Source organism: Gasterosteus aculeatus, chromosome 17 (assembly GCF_964276395.1).
Source record: "Gasterosteus aculeatus chromosome 17, fGasAcu3.hap1.1, whole genome shotgun sequence".
Classification (NCBI taxonomy): Eukaryota; Metazoa; Chordata; class Actinopteri; order Perciformes; family Gasterosteidae; genus Gasterosteus; species Gasterosteus aculeatus.
In genome coordinates, this window is record NC_135705.1 from 7,634,967 (window position 1) to 7,661,260 (window position 26,294).

Genomic DNA, 26,294 nt, shown 5'->3' on the forward strand with positions numbered 1-26,294 from the left:
GGGAAAGGAAACAAGCACACCTCATGCAAGTAAAAGGAAATACGACACATAACAACAGGAAATGCTTGCTGCATGCATTGTGACATTGCAATTTACAACATCTGTTTTTAGAATTGGTCTCGGAGGTCAGTAGTAAAAAACAAAATGAAACCCACTTGTGAACCACTTATTTTGTGTTTTTGATCGGCTTGACTGAACAATTTAAGTAGTTTGTGTGATTAGTGTACAAAAACATACAACCCTATATCCCAAAACTGCACTTATTTAACTGAACAAAGGAATATTTGCCAAAATCACTATCAAAATATTCAATTTCTCTACTCTGTACTTATTTCAGATGCACAGAAAATAGTGCGTACGCCTTTATTGCTTTGATTGTGAAAGGTGCGGACCGGAAGTCGGAAACGCGGAACCTGCATGTGTCCTCTAGAGTCTGTCTGTGCCTCCTAATGAATAGCTGTAGAAGAATAGCCCGTAGCGACTTTAAACACGGCCTCTCCGTCGCCTTCTCTCCCGGCAAACCGCCCACAAACTGCCGCAGGTGCCCCGCGGCCGCGCCGCCCCTCGGCCGGGGACATGCCACCGCCGCTAAACCGGCTGCGGGCTCCCACGCCGGAGACAAACCCCGGCTGAGGGCCGTCGACCTGGCGCAGAAAGTCCAGCGGCAGAAGGCGCCGCCTGCGGCCGCGGCGGAGCCGCCGCCGTCGCGCCAGCAGAAGAGGGTGACGGAGCTGAAGCGGCTGAGTCTGCAGCTGCAGGGCGTCCACCCCAACGTGCTGGCCAAGCACCTGCACAGAGGCGTCCTGTACCACGACAAAGACGTGGTGGTCATCAACAAACCTCTCGGTGTTCCTGTCAGAGGTAAACAGGGGGGCGGTTTACAGACTGTTACGCACGGTGATGGATTTGGTTAGTCGATTAACCATTTGTCGAAATGTTCATCCATTCATTTTTTTTGTCATCATTAAAGCAAATTGGCTGTCTGGTTTGTTGTTTGCTCCTATTTCGACTCTCGGTTTGTCACCTTTTGGCTCTGTTTTTTGACATGGACCAAAATATTATTCTGCAGATTAATGGATAGTGTAAGCAAATCTTGCAGACATACATTATTTCACGTATCTGCAAATGTGAAATATTGTAATACCCATAATGATGATTTTAAGCATCTATTTACTCTACCATCAGTACTGGAATAGATTTCACTTAAATAATATTGGTAGAATTGTCAAATCATGCTAAAGCTGAAGAACCTGAATACATACACATGTGTGGCTGTTGTTCTCCTCAGATGACAGTGGGGCCACATCCATCTCCTCTGTGCTTCCCGTTCTCTCCAAAATGATGGATGGGTTGAAGATCAAGTCTGATTCTCAGCTGTTCCCTTGTCTGAAGCTGGAGAAGGAAACGACAGGAGCTTTCCTGCTGGCCAGGAGTGAAAAAGTAGTGGAGCACATACTGGACCTTCACAGGAATAACCAAGTGCAGAGGAAGTACTGGTAAGATTCAGTTGTAATGGGGGGGGGGTGTAGAATAAAAGTGGTTCAATTCTTAACGCGGTTTTTAATCTTTATCTCGGCTCAGGGTCATCACAGTCGGTGTCCCTGTCCCAGCAGAAGGACTGATTGACATTCCCGTCATAGAGAGAGAGGTCACAGGCCCTCGGCCTCACTTCAAGGTGCCTCTTTTCTGTGGTTTTTATTGCTGTAGTAACTTTGTATGCATCAACATCATCTTACAGGAAAATGCATTCAAAATATGATAATGAATGGCTGTATTCATTGGTTTAAAGAAAGTACCAGTTTTAGCTCTACAAATGCAAAGAGCTGCTTTCTTTTCAGTGTTCTTATTATTATTATTATTATTATTTTCAGATGGCTCTCAGCCCTCTTTACAGAATGAATGATACTGGCGACGGTGTGACCAAGGTCCGAGCCCATCGGCAGGCACATCCTGCAGCGACTAAGTACAGAGTCCTGGACAGCAGCAGTGGCTGCAGCCTCGTGGAGCTCCAACCTTTAACCGGTGAGACGGGTGGTTTTTGCCCCCGGAATTAAGTGCCAATTAACTTTGGTGAATTCCAGCTAAGAAGCCTGTTTTTTTTTTTTTTCTCTCTACATGTCGGCTTTCTTATGTCCACAGGAGAGAAGCACCAGATGAGGGTTCACATGGCACTTGCTCTGACGTGCCCCATTCTGGGTGACCACAAATATTCCCACTCGAACAAACTTGCTCCCCAGGTAAAATATGTTTACAATGGAATGGAACAAGTAACGAAGGCAACTCTTACATCTACACAGTGTGGATATTACGTTATTATAGCGGGCGCGAGGGTATTTGATCAAACCCATACAAAAAGGATGTCTGATTCTGTCACTAAATATGAGTGTCTTGCATAAATAAATCACTAAATGGTTCTTTTTGGTGCACAGAAATTGCCAGACCGTGTGCTGGCAAGGCTCGGACTGGAACAGAGCAAGATCCGGCACCTTCCCCTCCACGTGCACGCTCGACATCTCATGCTGTCAGGACCCAGCGGCGCGGACATACGTGTGTCCTGTGCCCTGCCAAAGTACTTCCTACAGACACTGAATCAACTGCAGCTAACTCTTCCTGATGGAAAGGACTAAAAATAACCACTCCGGTGGGGGGAGAGACTCACAAATGTGTTTGCTCTATTGCTCTTTGGTTCTTTTGTCTTGTTTTTGGTAAGATAAAAAAAGATCTATGCTCTCCAGATGTGTCAAAGATTTCATTTTGAGTCCTTGACAAATCTTCCAAAATGAACACTACTTTTAGGGTTTTTGAAACCTATATGTTATCAGGAGAAGAATAACGCAAATGTTGAACTATAAACGAATGGCGCCACGGTCACGTGACCTCAACACTGCCACCGCTACACTAAAAATTGAGTGGTGAGAAGAGGGAACCAGAAGACTTGCTGACTCATTTCATGGTTTTAGACTCATCCTACACTCTTGCATATAGTAATTTAGGACTTTTTTTATGCTCTTAAATTGTGCTTTTCCACTTATAGCAGATGATTATTATCAATTCTAAAACAACAAATTACATATTTTTAACATGTCTGCTGAGGGATTTCCTTGTTACCTAATGCAACGCAAACCACAGCAATGTTTGTTTTCTTCTAAATGCAACCACAAACAGTCCAAAATGAATTCATTTTTTTCATCGTGCCATCCGGTGAGCTCTCACTAACAATTTCCACCCAGCTGGCCTTACATGGGGGCCGTGTTCCACGCTGCGATTTGAAGCATCTCTAATGTAAACGAAGCGGTTAAACCTGATCCCACAGGATTTTCTTCAAGCAGCACAAAGCTGCAAAACGGTCCACAAACCAGACCAGATAGCTGTGCGTTCGACTGGCAAAACACTAATGTTGCTTAAATTGTATTATGGTTAAATGTAAATGAATGCATTGATAGTCCTTCCATAGTAGTAATTAGTCATTTTCCCCTTGGTGCTTTTTCAAAAACACATCCAGTATATCAAGAGTTGTGTAAAACCTTTTAAAAGTTTTATTTTAATGAAATTGGAAACAATGCTTTGAAGTATCCAGCGATTCCTGCAGAATCCTGTAAGAGGTGAGTGGTTTTAGGTTAAACGCATCAATCTTATAAACTTTGAGAACACAGATCAATGAATAGGTTTGTGCTACTGTAAACATGGTTGTGTTCTTAACAGGACTGTTTTGAGGAACTTGTTGCCCATTTTCTGTAACTACATTTCAGAAAACAATATAACTACATTTATTTGAAAAATGTATATTAACAGCTACGCATTATTTTTCCTATTTATTTCTGAAACTTCTTTGAATATTCTTTTAGGGCATTTTTTAAACATCTTTTGTGTTAATGCCAAAACACAATTTGCCAACGTCGTGATCCAAATCCGTCACCTGGTAGGAGGCGACATTACGGTTTGGATACTGTGTTTGAATTCATTCTTGAAAAGGCCCCAAACTAATCCTTATTTCAAAGTTCAGAGATGCATTTCCACATCTGGTGCTAAATACTCTTGAATTGTCCAGACTGTTGATACAAAGATTAATGCTGTATTCGCTCAAAGGGTTTTCCATCTGTATGTCCTGTTTAATGACCTAATGTACATACATACAAGAATAAGTTGGCAAAACTGTCAAAGGGTGATCTAATCACTAGCTTTGACCTGAGAATGTTTCCCATTTCCTGCATTACTACAATATAGCACTTTGACCATGTGAAAACCTGAGGATCAACTCACTCAATGATCCACAAGCATTTTTTTTTTTTTTTAAAACAGGCACAAGTTTTTCAGCTTTCAACGTATCAATACATGATCCAAAATGCAGTCAATATAGAAAATAAAGTTGCGAGAGGTGGTCCCTGTAATTGTCCATTAAGATGTCATGTAGTTGGACTTCGAAGAGACTATTTGGTAAATGGTCTGAGGTTAAGTAGTAAAGGTTAAATATCCTCACATTGTTTTGATGCATTTACAGGACACTACCACCTCTGCAGAGCTCAGAGGGCGGGAGGTCAATCATAGTCCAGCAGGGGTGAGACTAAAGTCTCAGTTACTTGCCCGTTTAAAGGTTACAGAGGCAATGGCTTACAAAGGTAGTCAAGAGAAAGGACAGTCCAACCAATCAGCTGAAAACAGAAGGAAAAAAAAATAGCTTTGCTGTTGTGATGCACTCCTCAGAAAGAAATAATGATTGATCCCTTTCATTTGAGATGATGGTCATTGGGGTTTAGAGAGTCAGGATGGATACTGCATAGTCAACAATCAGCAACGAAAGACCAAGTTCCCACGAGTCCTCTCGATTTAGCTCATGGCATCCGGACCGGCGCAGATGATCTCCTGGATCTCTCGGACTACAATGATGCGGGCCAGCACCTGCTCCACCTGCTGAGCCGTGAGGGGCTGAGACGAGTACCACATCGGGCTGTTGGGTGCGACGACGGGCTCCGGTGTCATGTAGTATGCGTCGTTACGTCCCTTCACGCTTTGAGGACTGGAAAAGGACGGTTAAATAAAAGAAAAGGGGAGTTTTCTTTTTTTTTTTTTTTTTTACAATAAAGAATGTTCCGGTTACAAAAGTATGTGTGCGATTGAGTGACTCACCATTTGAAGAGATAAAAGTCATAAAGTTTAATTGGGCAGCGAAGGGGATTCTCGGGATCCTCGGCCTGCTCCTCGTACATGTCATCCGTTCCTGAAACGGACGCGACAGGTGAGCAAGCAGCAACCCCTGTTGTCAAAGGCCGTGCCTCAGAGCCGCATCCACACAAGTGGCTTACTGTTTTGAGCACCTTTCTGTCCTGCGCTGTTTGGACCTTGTCCTTTCAGAAGGCGGATGCTGGTTGCTTTGTCCTTGGCGTTGGCGGGGTTCTTCTTCGTGTGCCTGAGGACCTTTGAGAAAGCTGCTTTCATGTGCTGTTCGGTTGTCATCAGGTGGAAATGCCTGTGATGAACCACATACACAGTCATTGCATCTCGAGTACACACCTGTATCTACGAAAAGACAAAACACCCCGGCCGTTTAGTGCCGAGGTCACTCACTTAGTGTTGAAATACATTAGAGTTGTGAGCAACGTGGCTGGTGAATGTGCACCGAGCTGTTTGCACTCCCACAGCATCTCCTCGGTCACGTGACTCGGGATGACGTAACCTGAGGTGGAAACGCACACACACATACACAATGAGCAATTATTTCCATTAGACAATGAAAATATGAATGTTGATCATCTCTTACCTAAAGGATGGACACTGGGTTTCCAACCATCCAGGATTTTGTGTAAACACCCACAGAAACGTGTGTAGTACGGATCGGAGAAAATGTCATCCACACGGCCATTTTCAAAGAGATACTGACAAGGAAAACAAAAATAGCTGGTTAAATCTTGAATTGAGACATTTTGGCCTCATACGTCGCTGAGCATTGGGTTGCTAACCTTTTGTATACACAAAAAAACGTAATATAGAACATCGGCTGTGAATTGCTCTTCGTCTGATCCTCGTGCCTCCTGCGTCATTAGGGAGAGGCCGAGGTTCAGCTCGGCGACCGCGCTGGACACCAAGTCTTCTTGATAACGCAGCGGCTGACGACCTGATAGACAGATGAGGCAACGTTGTGGTCAGCGCCATTAACGAATAACGGCAATAAAAGTTGCTAAGAACAATAGCAACAGAATACATTGGGAGTCAAAACAAAACGAAGTATCTCCATAGGAAATTGCAAATTGGTGTTGAGTGAAAAACCGGGAAATAGGGACGTGTTTGAATAAATGTTAGTTAACTTACGTCCTATGGGTGCAAGCTTGGTCTTTTCCTGCTTGTTTAGCTCTGCGTTTTTTCGCTTCACCCAAAGACGCCAGACCTCCAGGCCTTCCTCTGGCTTTAGGCAGATAGGAACCATGATCTCTGTAGGTGGTTCGTTACCCTCCGTCTCCATGTGGCCCTGCAGGAAACAAGTGTCAGTCAATGACTCGTGGGGTAAAAAGTGCTGCAAGTATGAAACGCATCTTGAAATGGACATCACAACGGTTGGCTTTGAGATATTGAAGTAGTTCCTGACTTTAACAAATGGTCGACCATGTTTTTTTCATGATGGCCAAAGCACAAAACAAATGTATTGGGATTCCTTTTTTATGTTACGCATTGAGCTTTGGGAAAACAGGGTTACACAGCACAGGACATATCAGTTAATGAAAAAGGTCCATTCAAACCTGCAGATGGAGCTGCTGCTCTTGTCCATCTTCTCCTTGGCTCTGCTGTTGATTTGGGTCCCATATGTGTACCGACTGTGTAGTGTTGTAAGTCCCGCCTACCGTCTGCACGGCCACAGGGATGTGAATGTTGCCGTTCATGAACTGAGCTGGGAACAGGGTTTGTACAATTTCTTCTTGTGACCCGGTGGAGACCGACTGCACATCTGTGGACCTCGATGACGAATTGGGGGACATTTTGTCCTTACCGTTGGTGGTGGTGGCTTGCATTGTGTTGTACGTGTCCTGTGGTATTGCAATGTGAGTGACCCCCTGCTGCTGTGGTGTGGAGTACACAGGGATGGTCCAGGTCTCGCCCGTGGGACTGGTGATTGTTCCTGTTGTGCTGTACAGTTGTGCGCTGTCAACAGTGAGCAGATCTGGTCGTAGGGACACGTAGCTCTGCTGCTGCCCTTGAGGGATGGTTAGAACTGTGGCCACCTGTTGGCCCTGTGGCACAGCGTAGGACACAGCAAGAGGGACATCCACTTTACGCTTCTTGGCAGGTTGGAGAACCGTTGAGACAGTGGCGGACCTCCTCTCTGCCTCCCTGGGAGAGTCCTGTTGCTGCGAATGAGACATGGCCTCGATGGTCTGAATCTGGATCTGTTGGCCATCTTGCAGTTGAATTTGTTGGCCACCGTGCAGCTGAATCTGCTGGCCACTTGGGAGTTGAATGTGCTGGCCGCCCTGGAGCTGAATTTGCTGACCGCCTTGGAGCTGAATTTGCTGGCCGCCCTGGAGCTGAATTTGCTGGCCGCCCTGGAGCTGAATATGCTGGCCACCCTGGAGCTGAATCTGTTGGCCACCCTGGAGCTGAATCTGTTGGCCACCCTGGAGCTGAATCTGTTGGCCATCATGTAGTTGAATCTGTTGCCCTCCCTGTAGTTGAATATGTTGGCCTGCCTCGAGCTGAATTTGCTGGCCGCCAGGCAGCTGAATATGCTGGATCTGTTGTCCACTTGACAGCTGGATTTGTTGTCCCCCAGCTACAGCTGCAACCAGCTGCGCCTGAATCTGTAGAACACAGTTGAAAAAGTCACAAGGCAACATCGCATGCATGCACTTGACAACGGTGACCTTTTAAACACATCCTCTACCTGCTGCTGTTGCTCCTCTGTGAGCTCTCCCTGCTGGACAAAGTGAGCTGTTGAGATTCCCTGCAGGTCTTGCTGAGAGGGGGAGGCCACCTGAAGAACCTGGCCAACCGATTGGCCTTGCTGTTCCTGAATCTGAACCTGGCACACAGGGAGAATTGGAAGAATCATCAGGCCAGTCCGCAGTCAAATCAATAAATGGCTTTCGCGCTGATAGACTGAAGAAAAAAACAAACGGGAATTTAGACGATGTGAAGCTGCACTACTAAAGAAGCTCCAATAATCAGCAGCTTAAACAGCCTCCACATCAGTGCTTTAACGGAGTCAACCAAAAGACACGAGAAAAGATCAATTGTTTATTGGGGAATTTAACATGATTGGCTTGTCAGACATAAAAATGTAAGGACAGTAAAAAGTGCAGCTGTAGTGAAAAGGTGACTTATCCCTCTTTAATGTGAAGCAGTACATTAAAGTTACCTAAAGACACGTAAAATGAAATACAGTAGTAGAAGGGCAGCTACATTCTCAGAGAATAATGAAAAACTGAAAACAAGAATCTGACATTTTTGTCTCCATATTAAATTACAAATCCTTCCTCATTGTTTGAAAAACATTCAGTGGGTAAAAGTATCTACTTCAATGACTCAACTTGCACTGAAAGACTAAAAACACCCTGCAGGACCCCAATAGTCACGTGTTATATTATGACATTGGCATATAAACTAACCTGCACCTGAAGCTGCTGTTCAGACTCCTGATGCACGGACAGATGAGGCGAAATCTCGGCCGAGGTCACCTGTGCCGGTCATAACGCACGTGCATATAAGAAGTGCAGCAGATTGCCCCACAGTGAAGAAAAGAAACACTCCCATCCTAAAGCAATAAAACGTAAAGAGGGACCGGCTCTTACCGGACCAGCCAGCTCTAAGAGGGAGCCGGCCACTTCGGTGCTGTCGGTGTACACACAGTTGGCATCCTGCTGCTGGTACACCATGGCTGCTGTGGTGGTGGTGGTGGCAGCCCCTCCCTGCTGGCTGAACTCCTGCAGCACCTCGGAGCCCTTGGCCAGAGACTCCAGGAACTCCTTCATCCTGTGCTGAGGAACCGTGCGGGCCTTTTGCCGTACATACTCATCAAAGGAGACCACCCCGCTGTCCTGCTCGTTCATCCTCAATTGACCTGGGGAGAAGCATTTTTACAATGGTTTAGTCCAGAGCTGCACACGTCTGCAACGCATTTAGGGTGCATACATATAGTGAAGGATATTCGTTTGCAAAAGAGAGACAAATCGGACAGACTTTACATGATAAGCTGAGCAATGTAATTGAAATGTGCTGGGAAAATAGGTGGCGGTCGCTACAACGCAACACACGGGACAAAGTGCATTTGTAATACAACCACAGAGTTACGCTTCAAATGTTTCTAGTTACGTTAGACAAAGTCATAGGTTTAGCAAACGGCACATTGTTGTAATACGGGACAATGTTTATAGGGTACGAACAAGACGGCTCCTGACTGTTTAATACCGGTATCAACGCTACAGCTAACGTTAATGGTTAGCAAGTTAGCTTCACAATGCTAGCAAGGCTGTGTTTGGACACAGCCCGTATGGATATGGTTTACTTGTTAGCAACCGCGGACTGTATTTAACACCACAGAAAACCACTTTGACATCTAATCGCTGTGAATAGCGCCATCGACGGTTGCTCATAGAACAAAGCGACGGACATTAAAAGGCGCAGTCCATTCATTGCGCGTAACATAAAGCTAGCTAATCGTCGTGCTAATGTTAGCCAGCTAGCTCGACGGCTCTGGATCCCGTCATGCTACCTTAAATAAAACGAAATCCTCTCCTTTCCGCCAAGGCACGGCGTTTAAAATTAAAAAGCCGATAAACGTCTAACGGCTACCGTCACCACACCGTTGACTTTAACGACATAACTTGTTGCGGTATAAACCCTCAGAACGATTAGGTTGCGAGGAAAAAAAATGTTGCGGCGGGCGGGCGAGGTCTGACGTCTGCTTATTTCAGGGTGAGATCCACACACGACGGTGTAAAAAAAAAAAAACACACACAATAAAAAAACAAGTTTCCCAGCTCCAGCTCAAGCACACATTTAAGTATCCGTTTGAACCGCTGAGAGGTAACACGGCAACCTACACTTCTCTGCTACACATGCGAAACGCCTCCACCGTGTTTATCCCGTGAGGTTTAAAACGACGGAAGTTAGGCCCCCAAAAAATAAGGCGACTCCTCCGCCAGTGACGGCCCGCCGCCCGCTCTCAGACAGGGCAACGGGGCAATTTTGGGGGGAAAGGCTTGGTGGCACAGGTTAGAAGACACCCAAGATATGTTACTGTAGCCTCTCATATGGACGCTTCGTCATATTTTAGAACTAGTAAATTGCATTTTTAAAAATCCACCAAAATAATGTATTGGGTGACCAAGGGCCACGCGATATGACTCGACTATGGGTTATTATATCTGACCTACTTATTCCTTCATTATCTGACATTGAAAAGCAGAGTTGGGAAGTAATAGAAGTGGACAGGAAAAGTTAGATGGACAGATTTAGTTGGATTTTAAATCTAAAGGAAAGCATTCATTGAGTGCTTTTTATTTAAAGGAAAACCAGATTGACACTTTCAGAACGATGTTGTACATAAATCTCACGGTAATCTCAATATGCCACAGGGCCTCTGAGAGGACTGTGAAAGCGCAGAGACGTGCTTGAAAATTGACTTTATTTTGTTTACGTTGAGTCATTTTATAAGTGAAACATAAAAATATACACAGGACAGCAGTGTTAAAAACGCTTCCCAGAGATGTTCTGGTGTTGGTAAACATTAGAATGCATGTACCTTTAACAAAATGTAACTTCCCCAGTCTGCCTTAAAGAGCTAGGCATGTGCAGCCGAGGGCCTGCCCCAGTTCTCTCCACAACAAACTGCCTCTCGCCCTTCTTAAGGTGGACCGACATAGATGCGCTGGGTGCATAGGCCACGTCCCCATCACACTGGATAGGAAATAGTTAATTCCCACACTCAATGCAGACCACAGAGGCTATGTGGTGGAAGCACTGGAGAGAGTAATACACGTGTATCCTTAATATTTGTCTCTAATAAAATTGCTTACTGTAGCAATAAAAACATAGTTACTTTTATCTAAGTGGTGACTATGACTTTGCGCACTTGGTCCAACCATTAGACTTGCTGAATAGCAAGTCAGGATACAAGGCATTCATTTTATTAAAATGCAATAAATCATTTTATTCATGTACAATTTTGAATTGTGTGATACCAATTCCATGCTTTTGCCAAGCTGGGCTGTATTTTTACTATGAAAACTGAGTCTGCAAACCCACTGGATTACACAGTAGAATTGTTGTGAAACACATTACAGTGTCCCTTTCTTCAATTTGGAGCCTTATTGAAATGTCACAATCGCCAGAACAACTTGATACTGTACAATGAAGTCAAAGTGCAAGCACGACCCCTGACATCTTGGGTAGTGAACAGATCTTCCATTCAGACAGCAACAGTAACACCGAGGAGGGCGACAGGTTGTTAACAGCGTGGCCTCACAGACACTCATCATCCAAAAGGGGTCTGAGCGGGACGACAATGAAAACCTCCTCTGGTCTGGAATCACGTTAACACCGGTACGCACTCTGCACTGCTCAAGGGTTTAAAACCAAGGAGCTGACGAAGCTGATACTTCTATTAAAATATACTCTCCCAGTATACGCATAATCTCTGAGGGAGAAGGCAGACGCATAACGTCTGAGGAACAATTAAAGGAGTCATACATCCATAGTAAATGATGATTTTCTGAATGGTAAATACAGACAATTATATGTTTTCTTTTAAAAGTTTACTTTAGTTATAGAATTCATACACAATTTTTGTTCACTGGGTATAATTATTTGGGCTTACAAAATATGATCAGTACTTATTTGAAAATATCCATAGCTACATTGTAAAATACAGTTAATTCAAAATACAGGTTTATAAATTGATTTCTCCAGCATGTTTTTATATTTATTTTTTAACTTTTCCTCTTTCTGCTTCTCACTGTCTCTCATTTTGAGGATTGGACAGCCCTGTACTCCCAGTCCTTCTGCTTGATCCTTATTGCACCCGTCTGTTCCTCTCTCGTGCTTCTCTGGCAGCCCTCCACAATGTTGCTCTGCAGCTCCTTCTCTGGGCATGGGTTACCTTCGCTCCCCTTGGACTTCCATTCTGCATGGGGTTCATGAGTCTTTCACTCATCTACATCCATTTCTCATGTCTTCTACGCCAGTGGGTTTTCTCCACAGGGCATTGAGAAGTGTGCAAAGTGAGTGACAACTGTGTTAGGGAAGTGGAGGCGCTCGGGCTGGGGTTGGTGGCTCAGTCAGTTTTGGGCCAGAATTCTTGAGTTAGCTCAGGCATTTTCTTTGGTTGTCATGGGATCCTGCAACTTCTGGACACTGTTAAGAGATCATTCAAGGGGCGAACAGAAGTGAAGTGCCTAAAGCGGTGGAGGAGACCAGCTTGTAGGGTAGATTCTTGAAAAACATTTGGAAAGGGCCTCTAAGAAAGCCTGGGTAGACCTGAGTGTATGTAACTGGCAAACTATATCTATATGTCTATAAAAGGTTTCACCAACAACTTGATGAGTCCATACGATGATCAACAGACTCCAGCATACCAGCTTGATCCAGTTAGCAGCAGCAGCTCTGACGCTGATGGGGCAAAAAGTTGGTGTATGCAAATGTATTCTTTGTCTGATAGAACGCCAACGCCTGTTAACCTCAGGCGCCGCATTGAAGACGCATTCGCCAGGGACAGCCTTTAGCAGGAGGTCTGATCACACCCCTACATCCCTCTTGGACACAAGACACGACTGATGGAAATGTAGGTACAATACCTTCGCCTCCAGTTTATGTTTGGTACTGGTGGAAGTTGGATACAGAGTATACATCTACATCTAAAGTGCCGATACAGTCGCCTGGTAGTGTGTTGAGTCTCCAGCTGCTGCACATCAGAAGGAATAATTTCCCTGAGCGCCCTCTGCAGTGATGCATCAGCATGACCGGTATGAAGATGTCACAGACCTCTTAGCTGTCTCTTTTGTCAGGAGCACCACTTCTAACGACCCAGTCTTTGTTATCCAGACTCCATGAAATGAATCACATAATGTGGACAGACTCTCCTGCAAGACATTGCCTCATCAAAACACTTCTCGCCATCAGATTAGTGTTTTTGTTTGGCTTACCTTAATAATAAGTGAAAGCTGCATGCTTGTTCTCATTGTGTATATCATCATATAAAATTACTTCATATGAATTACCATGATAAAAGCCATTTGCAGAAATACTGCATTAAAATATTGAGAATTGCATTTATTTTGTTCTAATGTTTGATTTGTCCTGCAGGACAAATTATACATGTACACAAACAGTAGCCTCATTATTCATATCTAAAGAAGAACCTTTTGCTTATCTCGGCCCAATAAATCGCTAAGCTTATTTCTTCCATCCTGCACTTAGTCAATTTGAAGTTTGGGTTTTGCACAAAACTGTCCGATTGGTCAATCAAGAGGGTTTAGCAGAAAGATCAGGGTATGGTGGGCCCTCTTGTGATTACAAATGGCAAATTTACACATTGATTTGCTCAATTTGCAGGATGAAAAGTATCTATTCCCAGGAAGGAGGATATTGAGCTCGGAGACACATACCTATATACCGGACATTGGACCTGGAGGCAATAGCCAGTTCCTGCAGCATCTTGAGCAGTTTACTCAGAATCATAAACGGTTTATTGCCGTTGAAGTATATTTTAGACATAATTTGCCTTGGTGATGGGTGCATAACAATAAGCACAGTGCAACAGTGGAAGACAGAATTTAAAAAAGGAAATTGGGAAATTGTCATAAAAACAAATGAGTATGTTAAAACAAGTATGTAATTTAAGTGTCAAATGTATATATATTAATAGAAAAGAGTTACGCAAGGGTATGTAACTGACCCAAAGTGTCCAAAACATTAGGGATGCGGGACTTTGCCTCGGCATCCACAGCTTCCCTCCAGTGACGTTACACAGTCAAACACTGAAAACAAAGAGGCACCTGCAGCTCAGCACCCTGCATTCTTATTTATGCCACAATATCCAAAGTTCTCTCAATAGATGCCCTCTCAATATTCTTCCTCGCAAATCTTAAAAACGCCGCAAGGTCAATCTCAAGCTCTTCAGTCCCACAACAGTAATTCACATCACCAGACCTACCAGATCCCTGTGTTACATCCCCCCTAAGTATCCCTCTCAGAGCGACAAACTCAAACCAATCCTCTCGCTGCCTATACAAGTGCACCTAGCCATTTTGCTAGCCACACCTTTAATTAACCTTGGATATAATAAGAGGAATTTCAATTAAATTATTAATTTTTTGATTGACGTTTGTTGGGAAAAATAACGTTGACGGGCAAAGACCTCCAGGGTTGTAGCTTGACAAATGTGAGTAATGTCAACTTTACATACTCCAAAGCCTTCTCAGCATTGCCTTGACTAACATTGTTGTTGGCAAAAGACTTCCTAAAAAATGTTGTTGGCCTAAAGATGGTCATTATTTGAGTCTGACAACACTTTAATTAGTCATCAAACATGACATCAAAACCCGTTCAGAACACAAATCTAATCTATTGACTGTACGACACAGGATTACCCGCATCACCTGCACGGATCTCACCGGACAGGTTTCTGTCCGCTGCTCAGCTGTTCTGACGTCGAGCACGCTATCTGACGTCACCGTGGGAGTGTTCCACCATCGGGAGAAATGAACGGTCATCAACACAATCCTCTCAGCGCCCATGTAAGTTGAAGCCGAGCAAAACACACATTTTACGAAAGGTTCTATGAATGAAATGTGTTTCCGATGTGCCGCGATCCGATTCCGCCCGGAAGGGGCCGCGGTCGATTAACCGCGTTTCTCCGACAGTCGCCGCCCGCCTGGCGAGGCGCCCCGGTCCGCTTGGACTGAGCCAATGGCCGAAGCGATGTTTTTTAGCCGGAGCGTCTAGCCAGCCTGCTAACTGACAGGCGGAGTAGCCAGGCGACGAGGGGGCGCCTGTTTTGCTGCCCGGGAGCGTCTGGACTGGGGGGGTTGCGTTTGAACGTTAGTTACATGTGAGTGGTCGGGAAAGCGTATCGCGTTTGCTTCTCAGTGAGGGTTTAACCTCCCAAGAGACAGCACCCATGGCTCGGATTCAATTATGTAATTATACCGCGACGTGTCGGAAACGTCAAATTAAACTGAAGTACTTTTAGCTGACTGGACAATTTCGGCGTTGGTTCACAGTTAAACTCGACTCGGTTCACTGTGAGGGACGTGGGACTTGAATCCCCCACCGTGAAATAAAAGCCTCCTGCGGGGTGTGATTAAGGAAGCCCGGCGGGAGTACGGGGCAGATGGCTCACGCGCAACCTCCAACCCGAATTCGCCCGCTGCTTTCTGAGCTTCTCACACCTGCGAGGGCCGCTTTATTTACTTGGAAAGGATTCTTCTGCATGTTTTATATAATGGAGGTACATTGCGTTTCATGTGTGGTGATGACATAGACTGATGTGACCTTATTTACGACCCGAGGTCTTTGTCAATGTGGCAGTTTATTGTGGCACTTTCCTGCAAGATTCATTTTTTAGTTTGATGTTCAAAATGCCCGATTATGTTGTATTTAATTGTGTCATTTAACAGTAATGACGTGATACAACGCGCCATAATCTTGATTTATGAGTGATTTTAAGTTATTAGAACAGGTGAATCATGTATCTACTGGATTATCCTGGGAAGTGTGTGTGTATCACATTACATCATGTATACCATGTTCCCTATCCCACCATCATATATTATATAAAACATAGTGTACTATTTGTTATCTGGTGACATCGGGCAGCTGTTATGCTAAATATTCACTAACCCTAACTACATAGTAGCACAACGCCAGGACCTCGCCCCTCACAGTAGTGCCGGTGTGCGTTGTGACGTAAAACGAGCTCTTCCCGGTGCTCCACGTTAGCTCGTGCTGCTAGCTAGCAGAGGGGCAGACACGCCATCAAAACGGGGGCAACGAGTCACCTGGACTTTATCCACCGCAACGGTCGGCACCACCCTTCAATAAACAACAAACCGCATGGGCGTTTCCCGCTTTTGTGCGATACATTGGGTTGTTTTCGAGGTCAGGCCTTCGGACGTTGGCTAGCGAGCCGCTAATTGCATCCGCTTCTTATTTTTAGCTGGTGTTAAAACTCCGGGCTCAGACCACAGTAACTTGTTCACGTTACGCTTAAACACCGCCAGGTAACGTCGGCTACGTGCGAGATTCATTGCATCCACTCATCTGCTTTTACGTTGGTAAGCGCACGCGTTACTACTGTTGCCCAACGTGTAACGACACCGAATGCACCTGTAACTCGTGGAGTAATTGAATTAACGAGCCTAAGCTGCGCGGCGGTAAACACGCAGTCTAACGCGGGCGTGTTTCGCGGAAGTGTGCGTTCAACGCAACGGTCTTAAGGTAAAAGGAAACTTTTATTGTCGCCACTGAACTGGCTGGTGGTGATGATGTCATCGGGGTGAACGTGTGACGGCATCCACGTATTCACGCGGAGAGCGACGCTTTCTGGGTAACTGTGCAACGTCACCGTTTATGGACGTTAGATCAGCGTTGAGTGACTTTATCTCAGTTGGGTGATTCGTTTACTGCAGATAAGCCCTTGCGGCTACGCGGCACCATTAATCAATATTTACACAATTCATTCAACTCAAACGTTGACCTTGAAGCCACGGGCCGTACAGCGTTCAGAACGGGTTTTCCTTTCGCCATTTAAGCCACTTTCCTGTATGAGCTCATTCCAAAAATAGTGGTTGTTTTGGGTTGAGTGATCATTGTTATTCACTTTTGTTCCATTGGAAGGAAATTAAATAATAGGCTGCCTTTTGGTGTTAATACTAAGGTAATAGGATAATGGTTTTATTAATGATACCAATAGATAAGAATAGTAATCTGTAGACCAGCCTATGACAAACATTTGCGATCATTTTGTCATATTTTGTTGCATAAATGATGGTTCTCAGACAGCATACAATCATTGATAGTTCCAGTCTACAATATGTATTCAATGACATTAGCTGCAAAGCGTCTTTACTAACAAGTGGGATGTGAGGATTCTTAAAATAACAACTGATGTGTAGACCTGATGGTATAAATATCTGACTGTTCAATCCAAACTTGTTTTTATCTGCTTTACCCTGTGTAGTTTGATGATTCATGTTCTACATTTAGTTTTATTTCTAGGGGAACAGACCTACGTAAATCCATAGTCATGATGACACTATACATATATATATATATATATATATATATATATTATACACATTTTCTTTTTACAGAAAAAAATAGTTAATACAGTATTTATTAGATACTTCTGAATAACTCAATTTAATAAATCAGGACGTAACCTCTGTCTGAAATTGTAATTTTCAAAATGTTGCAATCCCCTTCTTAGCAAACTGTTTCTCACCCTGTCGGGCCTCTGTGTTGTTTTGTCTTCACAGCATGTTATTTTCCTAAATGTCCATGGGAACAGCTGACTAAAGTTTGACAGCTATCAGTTTTCCATTTGTAAGACTTACACGGAGGAAGCCGTCCAATTGTCCTGGATTGAGCCCTTCCCAGTGTTGATCGACCCACAAATTATCTGCTGATGAGCACATCTGAAGGTACGTTTATCTGTATTTGGACTCTTGCTTTAGTTCTGTGCGCCTCTATTGTATTTAAACCGAAGCGCTCTTCGTTTCGTTAGATCTTTGCTGAACAATAATATTATCACGTTGAATGTCAATCAATATGTATTTGTGTGCATGTTATAATTGCAGTCCTGCAAGAAGGCTCTATTGACTCACAATGCCTGACTGAACCTGACTGGTCATAGAAAGTGATGAGAAGGCAGAAAGACGATGCAAAAGAGCTGCTGAATGAGCCCATTTTTAGTATTCAATATTAGCATGAATCTGTTGTTGTATTTCTTTAACACAATCTGAACCTCATGAGTACCAATGTAGGAATATTTGATTAGAGCATGTAAGCCCGTATGCCGATGTAGCAATGACTTTAAGAACACACAATTATGCCCTGCTGTCATTTTGTAGAAATGTAAATGCAACACAAGTAAAAGCTTAAATGCTGCTGGACATGCACGACACCCTCTAGACGACGTGACCTTGTAGCGCTACATGTACCAGAGTGAGAGGCGAATGTTTGGTGACCCACTTTGGAAAGAAAACTTCGCCCTCAGCCTAGAAGAGTCGGACGTCATCATGTTTTCATTGAGCGCTATAGTTCTGCGACTGTGTGGACTGTGTGTTCCTGAGTCTCGTCCCGAGGTTCTACTGCAATACGTTACTGAATAGCAGCGTCTCAGTCTATTAATTAGTGATTCGGGATCAGGCAATGAGTGCCTGTTTTTCACGATTTCAGGAATTCATAGATGAAGCTCTGTTAAATCAGTTGTCTATGTTGCTGCGTGTTCTATGCATGATCATTGTTAGCCTTGACGTTACGACATCCACAGCCAGTGAAATGTGCACTTGTAGCCTGCGTAGGGGAGATTTAAAGCAGCAGCCATGGATCCACGCATATAACTAAGTTTAGACAACTGTGGCTTAAGACATGATGTCAAACATAACTTCATTATCTTTGACTCGTGTTGAATTAAGTTTAAGGAAATGTAGTTTAGAGTTTCCATTGGTTTGTTGATTCTTAAATTATTGTCCTTTTATAGAAGTGGGGGGATGTTTGACGTCAATCTGTTGATGTATTCATTTGTTTTGAGGAATGAGTGGGATGAGGGATGGCAATGAGTGAAAAGTATCACAATTCAAAAAGAAAAAAATGCAACCGTTGTTGAAGCGTGTCGGTCAGGTACCTAGTATCTCCTGTTATAGCTGTACGGTGCACCACCACCTACCCTTTAACAAAGGGCTTTCTTATCCAACGCCGAGAGCTAACGGCTGCACCAGCAGCAGTGAGTCACCGTGTTGCACTAACGGAGCCTTTTATTTGTTTTTTTGGGGTATTGCGCTGCCGGCTTGTTAAGTGATACTTAGTGCTGACTAATGGAACCGTTTTTCCAGTTTTTTGAAAAATAATCTGTGAGTTAGTCATCTCAAATGTAATGTTGACAATGGATGAACGAATTGTAATCTGTTCTTTACAAAAAAAAACTGAGCGGTAACTATTGGTGATGGGTGCTATCCAGGTTTTTATTTAACATGTGGTTCAAGCAGGCGGAGGCATAGCAGAAGTGTTGTTGTGCAGTTGTGTATGTGTGTGGCTTCAGAGATGAACACTGAAGTAAGAATATTGAATCATTACCTTCTGAGATCATCAATCATCTTAAAAGCATATATTCCTTTGTTAATAAATGTGCAAATCTTGATAAAGCCAGTTTCTGCTTGCCTTCTGGGTTTGATGATGTTAAACTGTCCATGAATTAAATGTCAAATCAGTATTGTGAATAAAACCTGTCTGTTAGGCCATCTGAAAATCTAATATGTAAAAATGGGTTTTTGTATTTAAGTATAAACTCTTAGTTGGCCGAAGGTCTCTCTCTCAGTACGGTTGTCTCCTCCCAAACCCCCCCCCCTCCAGACGAGACGTTATAGAGATGAGTTGTGCAGTGACAGATTCTTTGAGCCACATAACGTTTATGCCAGGATTTGATGTCCCTTTACATCCATTCTTACTAGTTCCTACTGAGTTGAAGCTTTGTGTTTCTCTGTGGTGCCACAATGGACCTCTTTCTGAACCATATCCTTTCCTGTTGCACTGAACGTATGATTTATTTATTTTTTGTTTCCATTTCTGTTCATTTAGCTAATCCCGAGTTGTGAGTCAGTAGAGGAGAAGCCGGGCTGATGGTAAGATGTCTGTCACTCTCTTTCTCACCTTCTCTCCTGCTTTCTGTCTCACAGTCTCATTACATGTAGATAAAACAAAATGCTTTTCTATAATCTGCCATTCGAGGGCCAGAGTCTTGGAATGGTCCTTTACATTCCAGGATTTGGCCTCGTTATACAATGAGAGGCAAAGGGAAGACCGCAGTGGATCGCTGAACACCTTTTATCAGTTGAGACTTGGATATTAATCGCTTTCCTTAGTATTTAATTTACATTTTTCACACTGTACTCTTTGTTCATTAAAGCACTCTCAATTATGTTGATCATTATTTCCATTATGAATACTTTCTGAAATAATATTATTCCTTTTTAATAAAGGCTTCAACATGTACAAGATTCCAAACAATGACATTTCAGAAACTATTCTCTTTATTTTGTAGAGATTTGTGTTTTTGCCTCACTGGGTTGTCAGACATGCCAAATGCTATTGACTTAAAATGGATACTGTAATGTATGTTTTTCAACGAGTGTCTGTGTCAACCCAGTTTATGTTGCTAGATGTTGTTTTATATTCTGCTTATTATGTTCATCACTCACTGCTGCATGTCATAATTCATTTTATTTTCCTTTTTGTGGTAGACAAGCATGACATTGAGCCAAGCCACAGATGCATGTCCACTCAAAGGGCCCAACTGAGCACCACCCGGCTCTCAACCAGGCGCTCAGAGGGAGGGGACGGGGGTGTCGACAGGACGCTGCTAGTCCCCTGCACCCCCAAGTAGCACCTCCCCGAGACACTGGAGGTCTCAGATGGATCAGGGTAGTAGTGAGCAGAGTCCAGAGGAGCCGGACGCGGGAGGCCGAGCGGAGCTGGAGGGCGGCAGGAGGGCGTCGGAGTCAGAGCATGGCTTGTCAAAAATCACCCATAATGCCCTGGAGAACATGGGAGCGTTGGGCCATGGCCTGAAGCAGTTCTTCCAGCCACAGCGCCGACGCTCCTCCGTTTCCCCACATGACTCCGTCTCGTCCTGCGTAGGTGCCCCTGCCTCCGAACCCGCTGACGCAGGGTCCGAGGTAGGGGACGTTCCCGCCTCCTCGGCCCTCCCGTTGGATTCTGACAACTCTGCCGCTTCCGCCCCTCCCGCAGCTCTGAGCCGTGTTCTGCAGCAGATCCGAGGTGCCCCACCAATGAAGCGAGGCACCAGCCTGCAGAGCCGCCGCGGCAAGGTGGGGGGCACCGGGGAGCCTCCCCAGAAAGGTAGCCCACAGATCCACCGGCGCAGCACCCATGAAGCCCTGCTGCAGGCCGGCCGGCCGCGGTCCTCCTCGACCACAGACACACCCACCAGCCCGGCTCTCGCTGATGTCCTCCTGACCTCCGGCTACCACTCAACGGAGGAGCCTGACAAGGTGAGAAATAAACCATCGACGTGCAACAGACCAGTCCTTACAGGAAGAAGTAGCAGTGTTTGTGTACGTAAGTCATGCACTGGGAGGTTTGTGCTATCGGTTACATAGGCAATCGCCTAGAGTTCCAGGATGTGGGTCTGTGAGGGTGGGGGGGAGAATAGAAAATATAAATTGATTTGTTCTCCCTGTGTGAGTCATAATTCACTCAAATCTAAACACAGAGACTTGAAACACATTGACTGATTGACTGTGACTTACCCTTTACATGGAGGGCTTTCTCCAATTACCAGCACTGGTAAATGCCCATAAGTTTGCTTAAAAATCGCTGGAAAAAAAGACTTCTCAGAACTTCCGAACATGTCTCGTATTCATCGGGGTTAGCTGTTTTCTTGAGTACAAAAATGAATCATTGTCTGTGCACTGAGGCCTCAGAACCTGCTAAGAACTAACACAGTATCACTTTCCAAATGCTTACTCGCCTTGCTGCAAACCAATATGGGCTAAAAGAGTTGGCAACAGTTCTCGCACAGATTCCGGGACATTTGATATCCTGCTTGCATCCCCAAAGTATGATGGGAATTGAAGTGCTAAAGCTCAGAACTTGTTTGTCCCAAATAGAATAAATATAATGAACAATAGCAGTGAAAAAATGCATGAAAATTTGCTTTTTATTTAAGTTTTGGAAAGTCCCACATACATTATAGTATTACTGGAACCTCTTTCTGTATAAATATACACATTTGTTCTTCATTCATAATAATATATATACTTTTTAATATCACTCCTAGTACATGCACAGTAAAACTCTCAAAATCATAATACAAAGAGACATTGCTCATTGGTGCATTACATTGTGTTTGTTTAGAACCTTGCTTCAAAATAGAAGATAAAACCGAGTCATGCCCTAAAATCTGTGCAAGAATGTCAAAACTAAGTGAATTGTGCAAATGTGTTAAAGGCCATTAATGGCTCGGCTGTGCCTGGATGAACCGGTGAATGGGAGATGAGCTGTGAGTGGTGGAAGGTCAGCTATTGCCTTTGAGTAGTTGGTGACTATGTGCTTTAAGCCTTTTCTAAATTTAGAATCTTGCAGTCTCTGAGTGTACTTAAGGTCAGAGAAGGCTTGCAGGGCTAAACAAACGATTTTATACACTATTCACTTCAGATACTGTAACAGTTCTCATAACACAGAGAGAACGTATCATAAACACCAACTTATTGACAGCAACACATCTCCCAGTGCTCGCACAATCGTGCATGACAAAGTTACATGTTAATAAACATCGATTTTAATGTTTTCTCTTGATTCCGTCATAATTTCCCCACCTCTTCTGTTGTCCTTTTGAACAGCTGGATCGCTATGATGGATCAGGCCCCGCAGTGTCACCCAACGCTCTCCCCTACGGGGCAGATGGGTACGATGTAGTTGACGGTACCCCAGATCCCCAGCGGACTAAGCTGGCCATCGCCCAGCTGCAACAGAAGATCCTTAAGCTCACAGAACAAATCAAAATTGAACAAACGGCACGAGATGACAACGTGGCTGAATACCTGAAACTGGCCAACAATGCAGACAAACAGCAGAGCGCACGCATCAAACAGGTGTTTGAGAAGAAGAACCAAAAGTCCGCTCAGACTATCCAGCAACTGCAGAGGAAACTGGAGCACTACCACCGGAAGCTTCGAGAGGTGGAGCACAACGGCATCCCTCGCCAGCCCAAAGATGTTTTCCGAGACATGCACCAGGGGCTGAAAGACGTTGGAGCCAAGGTGTGTGCTTTTTTATTGTTTTGTTTGCCAAAAACTCACTCTCAGGAACATTTAGGGGGTTTTATTAACCAAAAAAATATTTTTTTCCAATAAAGTAGTGATATCTCTGATAGCAGTCTATATTAGTTTTCAAAAGGTGGCTGTCTCACTTGAAACCGGAATTAGTTCCAGTTAAGCGGGCCGTTTGAAAAAAACCCGTTAGATACGTCGAGATTTTTGTCCATGCAGAAAGAAAACGGCGTATGACAAGATCAGCATGTGGAGTAATTGTTGTACCTTTTTGAAACTACGCAATAGAAGAAAAATGTTCAGTATTGCAAGAAGTAAACGTCCTGGTTAACCCAAAGTGCAGAATTAGCCTTTAGCTTCAGTGATCCGGTCCTGGATTTTATAAAGGCTGCAGATGGTTTTGCTCTAAAACTGCAGGATTACACAATGTTATAAGGTAAGACGGCTCATGCTGATCCTTTGCGTTTAAGGCTATTAAATGAAAACGTTCCTGTCCGGCTCCTGTAAATACTCCTGTGATCAGTTTGACAGCAGTTATTCATATTGCTAACTCAGCCTGAGCGCTTACCTGAGACCACTCATTACAGGTGACAGGCGGCCTCTCCAGTTTCTCCCATGCCACTCACTCTGCAGCTGGCGCCGTGGTATCCAAGCCGAGAGAAATCGCCTCCCTCATCCGCAACAAGTTTGGCAGTGCTGATAACATCGCAGCCTTGAGAGATTCCTTGGACGAAACCCAGGGAGACGAAGGTGTCGGCCCGGGAGGGACGAGGGCCCTCGGCACTGGACAGTTGCAGTCCAGCCCAAAGTACGGCAGCGACGAGGACTGCTCCAGCGCTACTTCTGGCTCTGCGGGAGCCAACAGCCTGACCGGAGCCCCCGGAGGCCCCCCTAGCTCCAAGGGCAACACCCTTGATCACGGCCATGCCTCTGGCTTTGATGCTATACTCCATGAGATCCAAAAGCTGCGGGAGAACCAAGGTCGACTAGAGGAGTCCTTTGAAAGCTTGAAGGCCCACTATCAGCGGGACTACACAATGATCATGGAGGCCTTGCAGGAGGAACGATTCAGGTGTCGTATCACCCCGCATACGCTGATCGGTCCGGATGGGCAGAAGGAAATTGACCTGTTTGTGATGTACTGCTTTGTTTTGCAGGTGTGAACGTTTAGAAGAACAACTCAATGACCTGACGGAGCTGCACCAAAATGAAATTCTGAACTTGAAACAGGAACTAGCCAGCATGGAGGAGAAGATCGCTTACCAGTCTTACGAAAGAGCGAGAGACATTCAGGTGATTTTCACTCCCAATGAACAGGATGTTTCTGCTTTGTCACCGGAGCAATTTCCCTGACGGTTTTGTCTCCGACCTGCAGGAGGCGCTGGAGGCGTGTCAGACGCGTATCTCCAAGATGGAGCTGCAGCAGCAGCAGCAGCAGGTGGTGCAGCTGGAGGGTCTGGAGAACGCCACAGCGCGGACTCTGCTGGGCAAACTAATCAACGTGCTGCTGGCGGTGATGGCCGTCCTGCTGGTGTTTGTGTCCACGGTGGCTAACTGTGTCGTCCCCCTGATGAAAACACGCAGCCGCACGCTTTCCACGCTGCTCCTCGTGATCCTGCTGGCCTTCCTCTGGAGGCACTGGGACGCCATTTCAGAGTACCTGCATCACTTTCTCCTGCACTCCAGATGACCGGCTCGGAGCGGCCTGCTTGAACAAGGACAGGACGGAGGATTCGGGGGGGGCTGATGTGTAAAGGGAGGGAACACTGACCCGCCGTGCACGTTGAAGCTCAGTGGTCCTAGGGTTGCATCAGAGTGTTGCCACTTTATCTCTTTTTGAAAAGAATACAATAGAGAATAAGGCTAGACGGGCACATATAACAGGCACAGTTGAAGGAGGTGCTGAGAGAACCGCACGCCTGATTTCTCTCTTCTGAGTGAATTTGTTTACATGTGGGAAAATTTGCATTGTTTTCCCACAGAAGAAATTGTAATTCAGAGTTTTATTACTTATGAGCTAATTCAAGTGGTATTGTTTTTGATGTCACCGCTATTTTTAATACTGCTGATTATGAGCTTTTAATCTTTCTTTTAACTGTAATGAGCTGACAGCTAATTTAGTTAGTCCATATTCTCTTTTTTTTTTGTACGTTCTCGCTCTTCTAGTCTCGCTGCTTTGGTTTTTCAGTCTGCTCTTTTGTTCCCCTTCACTCAGTCTTTAAAAATCTCAGCTTCTGTGACCAACTCTTCCTCTTCCTGCTTATTACACTCTGAAGAAGTTGGTGCTTGCACATCAGCTGCGATGCTCTGGTACCACACACACGTCACTGGATCAAATAATAGTGGGTTCCCGATGGATGTGAGAAGTCGGTAACACTGGTTCTGCCTCCACCAGGATGTTGCCATCATGACCATAGAGTTTGGAGTTGCGATTCTGCCCTCTGGGCCAACTGGCTCCGTCTGGCCGGTTGTCTTTTCCGCTGCAGAAGAATAATCAATGAACTGAATGAACATACTTGAAGAGCAATCAAAGTGCTCAAAGACTCAGTGCTTCCGTACTGTTTCTCTTCGTGACAATGAAATAGTAATACTTTTTAGTTGTTCTGTTGTTGTTTTTTATTTTTTAAAGACAAATAAATTTGCTGTTTTAAAATGTGAAATTGAAATTAACTCCAATATCATGAAGTTTCTAAGCTTGTTGGTGTCACTTTGTTTTTGCCTGTTGGGTATAAGTTTAGAATACACTGTACATAAGTGAGAGGTTGTGCTATGAAGACAGTGTGAAGCTTTGATTCTTACGTTAACATCTCCAAAACTACCTATCTATGAGAGTAACACAGGCATGAGGAGTTCCAGGTTTTGATTTGTAGTTAATACATTATCCAACATGTAGGCTATTTTCTGTCTCACTTGTTGCAAATGTAAAGAAAACAGTACAGTTAACACAGTTAATATAGCACTCATTCCTCAATATTTTGAAATGCATTGAGGTCCTCAACGCATTTATCATCATTCAAGCGGCATCAAGAAACGTTTAATAGCAACTGATCATTTAGGAATCCATGTGTTTTTCACGTGTGCTTTTTCCTCCATGTCAAGATTGGTGCTGCGAACAAGGGATATTTGAGCGTGTACAAAACAGTGTTAATTTTGTTGATCAAAACTATGACGAAAAATGTTCGTTAACAACCTTTTTCCCATGAGACTTCGACGAGACGAAGACGGAAACGGAAACGAGCGTACGGTGGCCGAGACGGTTTAACACAAGTCTTCTCACGATGTGGCGTGTGAACTATAGTAATT

The 26,294-nt window shown here is 44.4% G+C and overlaps 3 protein-coding genes across 21 annotated transcripts; 2 read left to right on the forward strand and 1 right to left on the reverse strand.

Moving 5' to 3' along the window:
• The first annotated feature begins 23 nt into the window (after window positions 1-23).
• Window positions 24-2,734, forward strand: rpusd4 (RNA pseudouridine synthase D4). 2 transcript variants are annotated; one of them, XM_040203352.2, is made up of 6 exons: window positions 24-861; window positions 1,289-1,496; window positions 1,582-1,675; window positions 1,872-2,022; window positions 2,140-2,237; window positions 2,430-2,734. In XM_040203352.2, exons 1-6 carry the CDS (start codon window positions 450-452, stop codon window positions 2,625-2,627), a joined length of 1,161 nt encoding a protein of 386 aa, XP_040059286.1. In that variant the 5' UTR covers window positions 24-449; the 3' UTR covers window positions 2,628-2,734. The 2 variants fall into 2 exon arrangements, with proteins under 2 accessions (XP_040059286.1, XP_077948011.1); XM_078091885.1 differs by having other exon boundaries at window positions 381-909.
• A 779-nt stretch (window positions 2,735-3,513) lies between these two features.
• LOC120834941 (transcriptional regulator QRICH1) lies at window positions 3,514-10,265 on the reverse strand. Of its 13 annotated transcripts, none has more exons than XM_078091878.1 (12): window positions 10,026-10,265; window positions 8,775-9,043; window positions 8,592-8,660; window positions 7,868-8,005; window positions 6,729-7,784; window positions 6,304-6,460; window positions 5,955-6,109; window positions 5,756-5,870; window positions 5,563-5,671; window positions 5,313-5,464; window positions 5,125-5,215; window positions 3,514-5,014 (listed from the first exon to the last, which is right to left on the reverse strand). In XM_078091878.1, exons 2-12 carry the CDS (start codon window positions 9,030-9,032, stop codon window positions 4,825-4,827), a joined length of 2,490 nt encoding a protein of 829 aa, XP_077948004.1. In that variant the 5' UTR covers window positions 9,033-9,043; window positions 10,026-10,265; the 3' UTR covers window positions 3,514-4,824. The 13 variants fall into 13 exon arrangements, with proteins under 13 accessions (XP_077948004.1, XP_040059280.2, XP_040059283.2 ...); XM_040203346.2 differs by having other exon boundaries at window positions 5,301-5,464; window positions 10,026-10,235; XM_040203349.2 differs by having other exon boundaries at window positions 9,695-10,204.
• Window positions 10,266-14,578: 4,313 nt separating this feature from the next.
• tmcc1b (transmembrane and coiled-coil domain family 1b) lies at window positions 14,579-25,651 on the forward strand. Of its 6 annotated transcripts, none has more exons than XM_040203837.2 (8): window positions 14,579-14,717; window positions 17,460-17,624; window positions 19,780-19,823; window positions 20,442-21,212; window positions 22,563-22,982; window positions 23,579-24,063; window positions 24,149-24,284; window positions 24,367-25,651. In XM_040203837.2, exons 4-8 carry the CDS (start codon window positions 20,613-20,615, stop codon window positions 24,679-24,681), a joined length of 1,956 nt encoding a protein of 651 aa, XP_040059771.1. In that variant the 5' UTR covers window positions 14,579-14,717; window positions 17,460-17,624; window positions 19,780-19,823; window positions 20,442-20,612; the 3' UTR covers window positions 24,682-25,651. The 6 variants fall into 6 exon arrangements, with proteins under 6 accessions (XP_040059771.1, XP_040059772.1, XP_040059774.1 ...); XM_040203838.2 differs by having other exon boundaries at window positions 14,608-16,002; XM_040203840.2 differs by having other exon boundaries at window positions 14,608-15,430.
• The last annotated feature ends 643 nt before the right edge of the window (window positions 25,652-26,294 follow it).

Coding starts and splice junctions, on each gene's coding strand:
- rpusd4 (XM_078091885.1), top strand. CDS start 450: ATGAATAGCTGTAGAAGAATAGCCCGTAGCGACTTTAAACACGGCCTC. Junction 910..1,288: donor TACGCACGGTGATGGATTTG/GTTAGTCGATTA, acceptor TGTTCTCCTCAG/ATGACAGTGGGGCCACATCC. Junction 2,238..2,429: donor CGAACAAACTTGCTCCCCAG/GTAAAATATGTT, acceptor TTTGGTGCACAG/AAATTGCCAGACCGTGTGCT.
- LOC120834941 (XM_040203346.2), bottom strand. CDS start 9,032: ATGAACGAGCAGGACAGCGGGGTGGTCTCCTTTGATGAGTATGTACGG. Junction 5,465..5,562: donor CTAATGTATTTCAACACTAA/GTGAGTGACCTC, acceptor GGTTCATCACAG/GCATTTCCACCTGATGACAA. Junction 5,216..5,300: donor ACAGAAAGGTGCTCAAAACA/GTAAGCCACTTG, acceptor CGTCCGTTTCAG/GAACGGATGACATGTACGAG.
- tmcc1b (XM_040203837.2), top strand. CDS start 20,613: ATGGATCAGGGTAGTAGTGAGCAGAGTCCAGAGGAGCCGGACGCGGGA. Junction 22,983..23,578: donor TGAAAGACGTTGGAGCCAAG/GTGTGTGCTTTT, acceptor CACTCATTACAG/GTGACAGGCGGCCTCTCCAG. Junction 24,285..24,366: donor AAAGAGCGAGAGACATTCAG/GTGATTTTCACT, acceptor TCCGACCTGCAG/GAGGCGCTGGAGGCGTGTCA.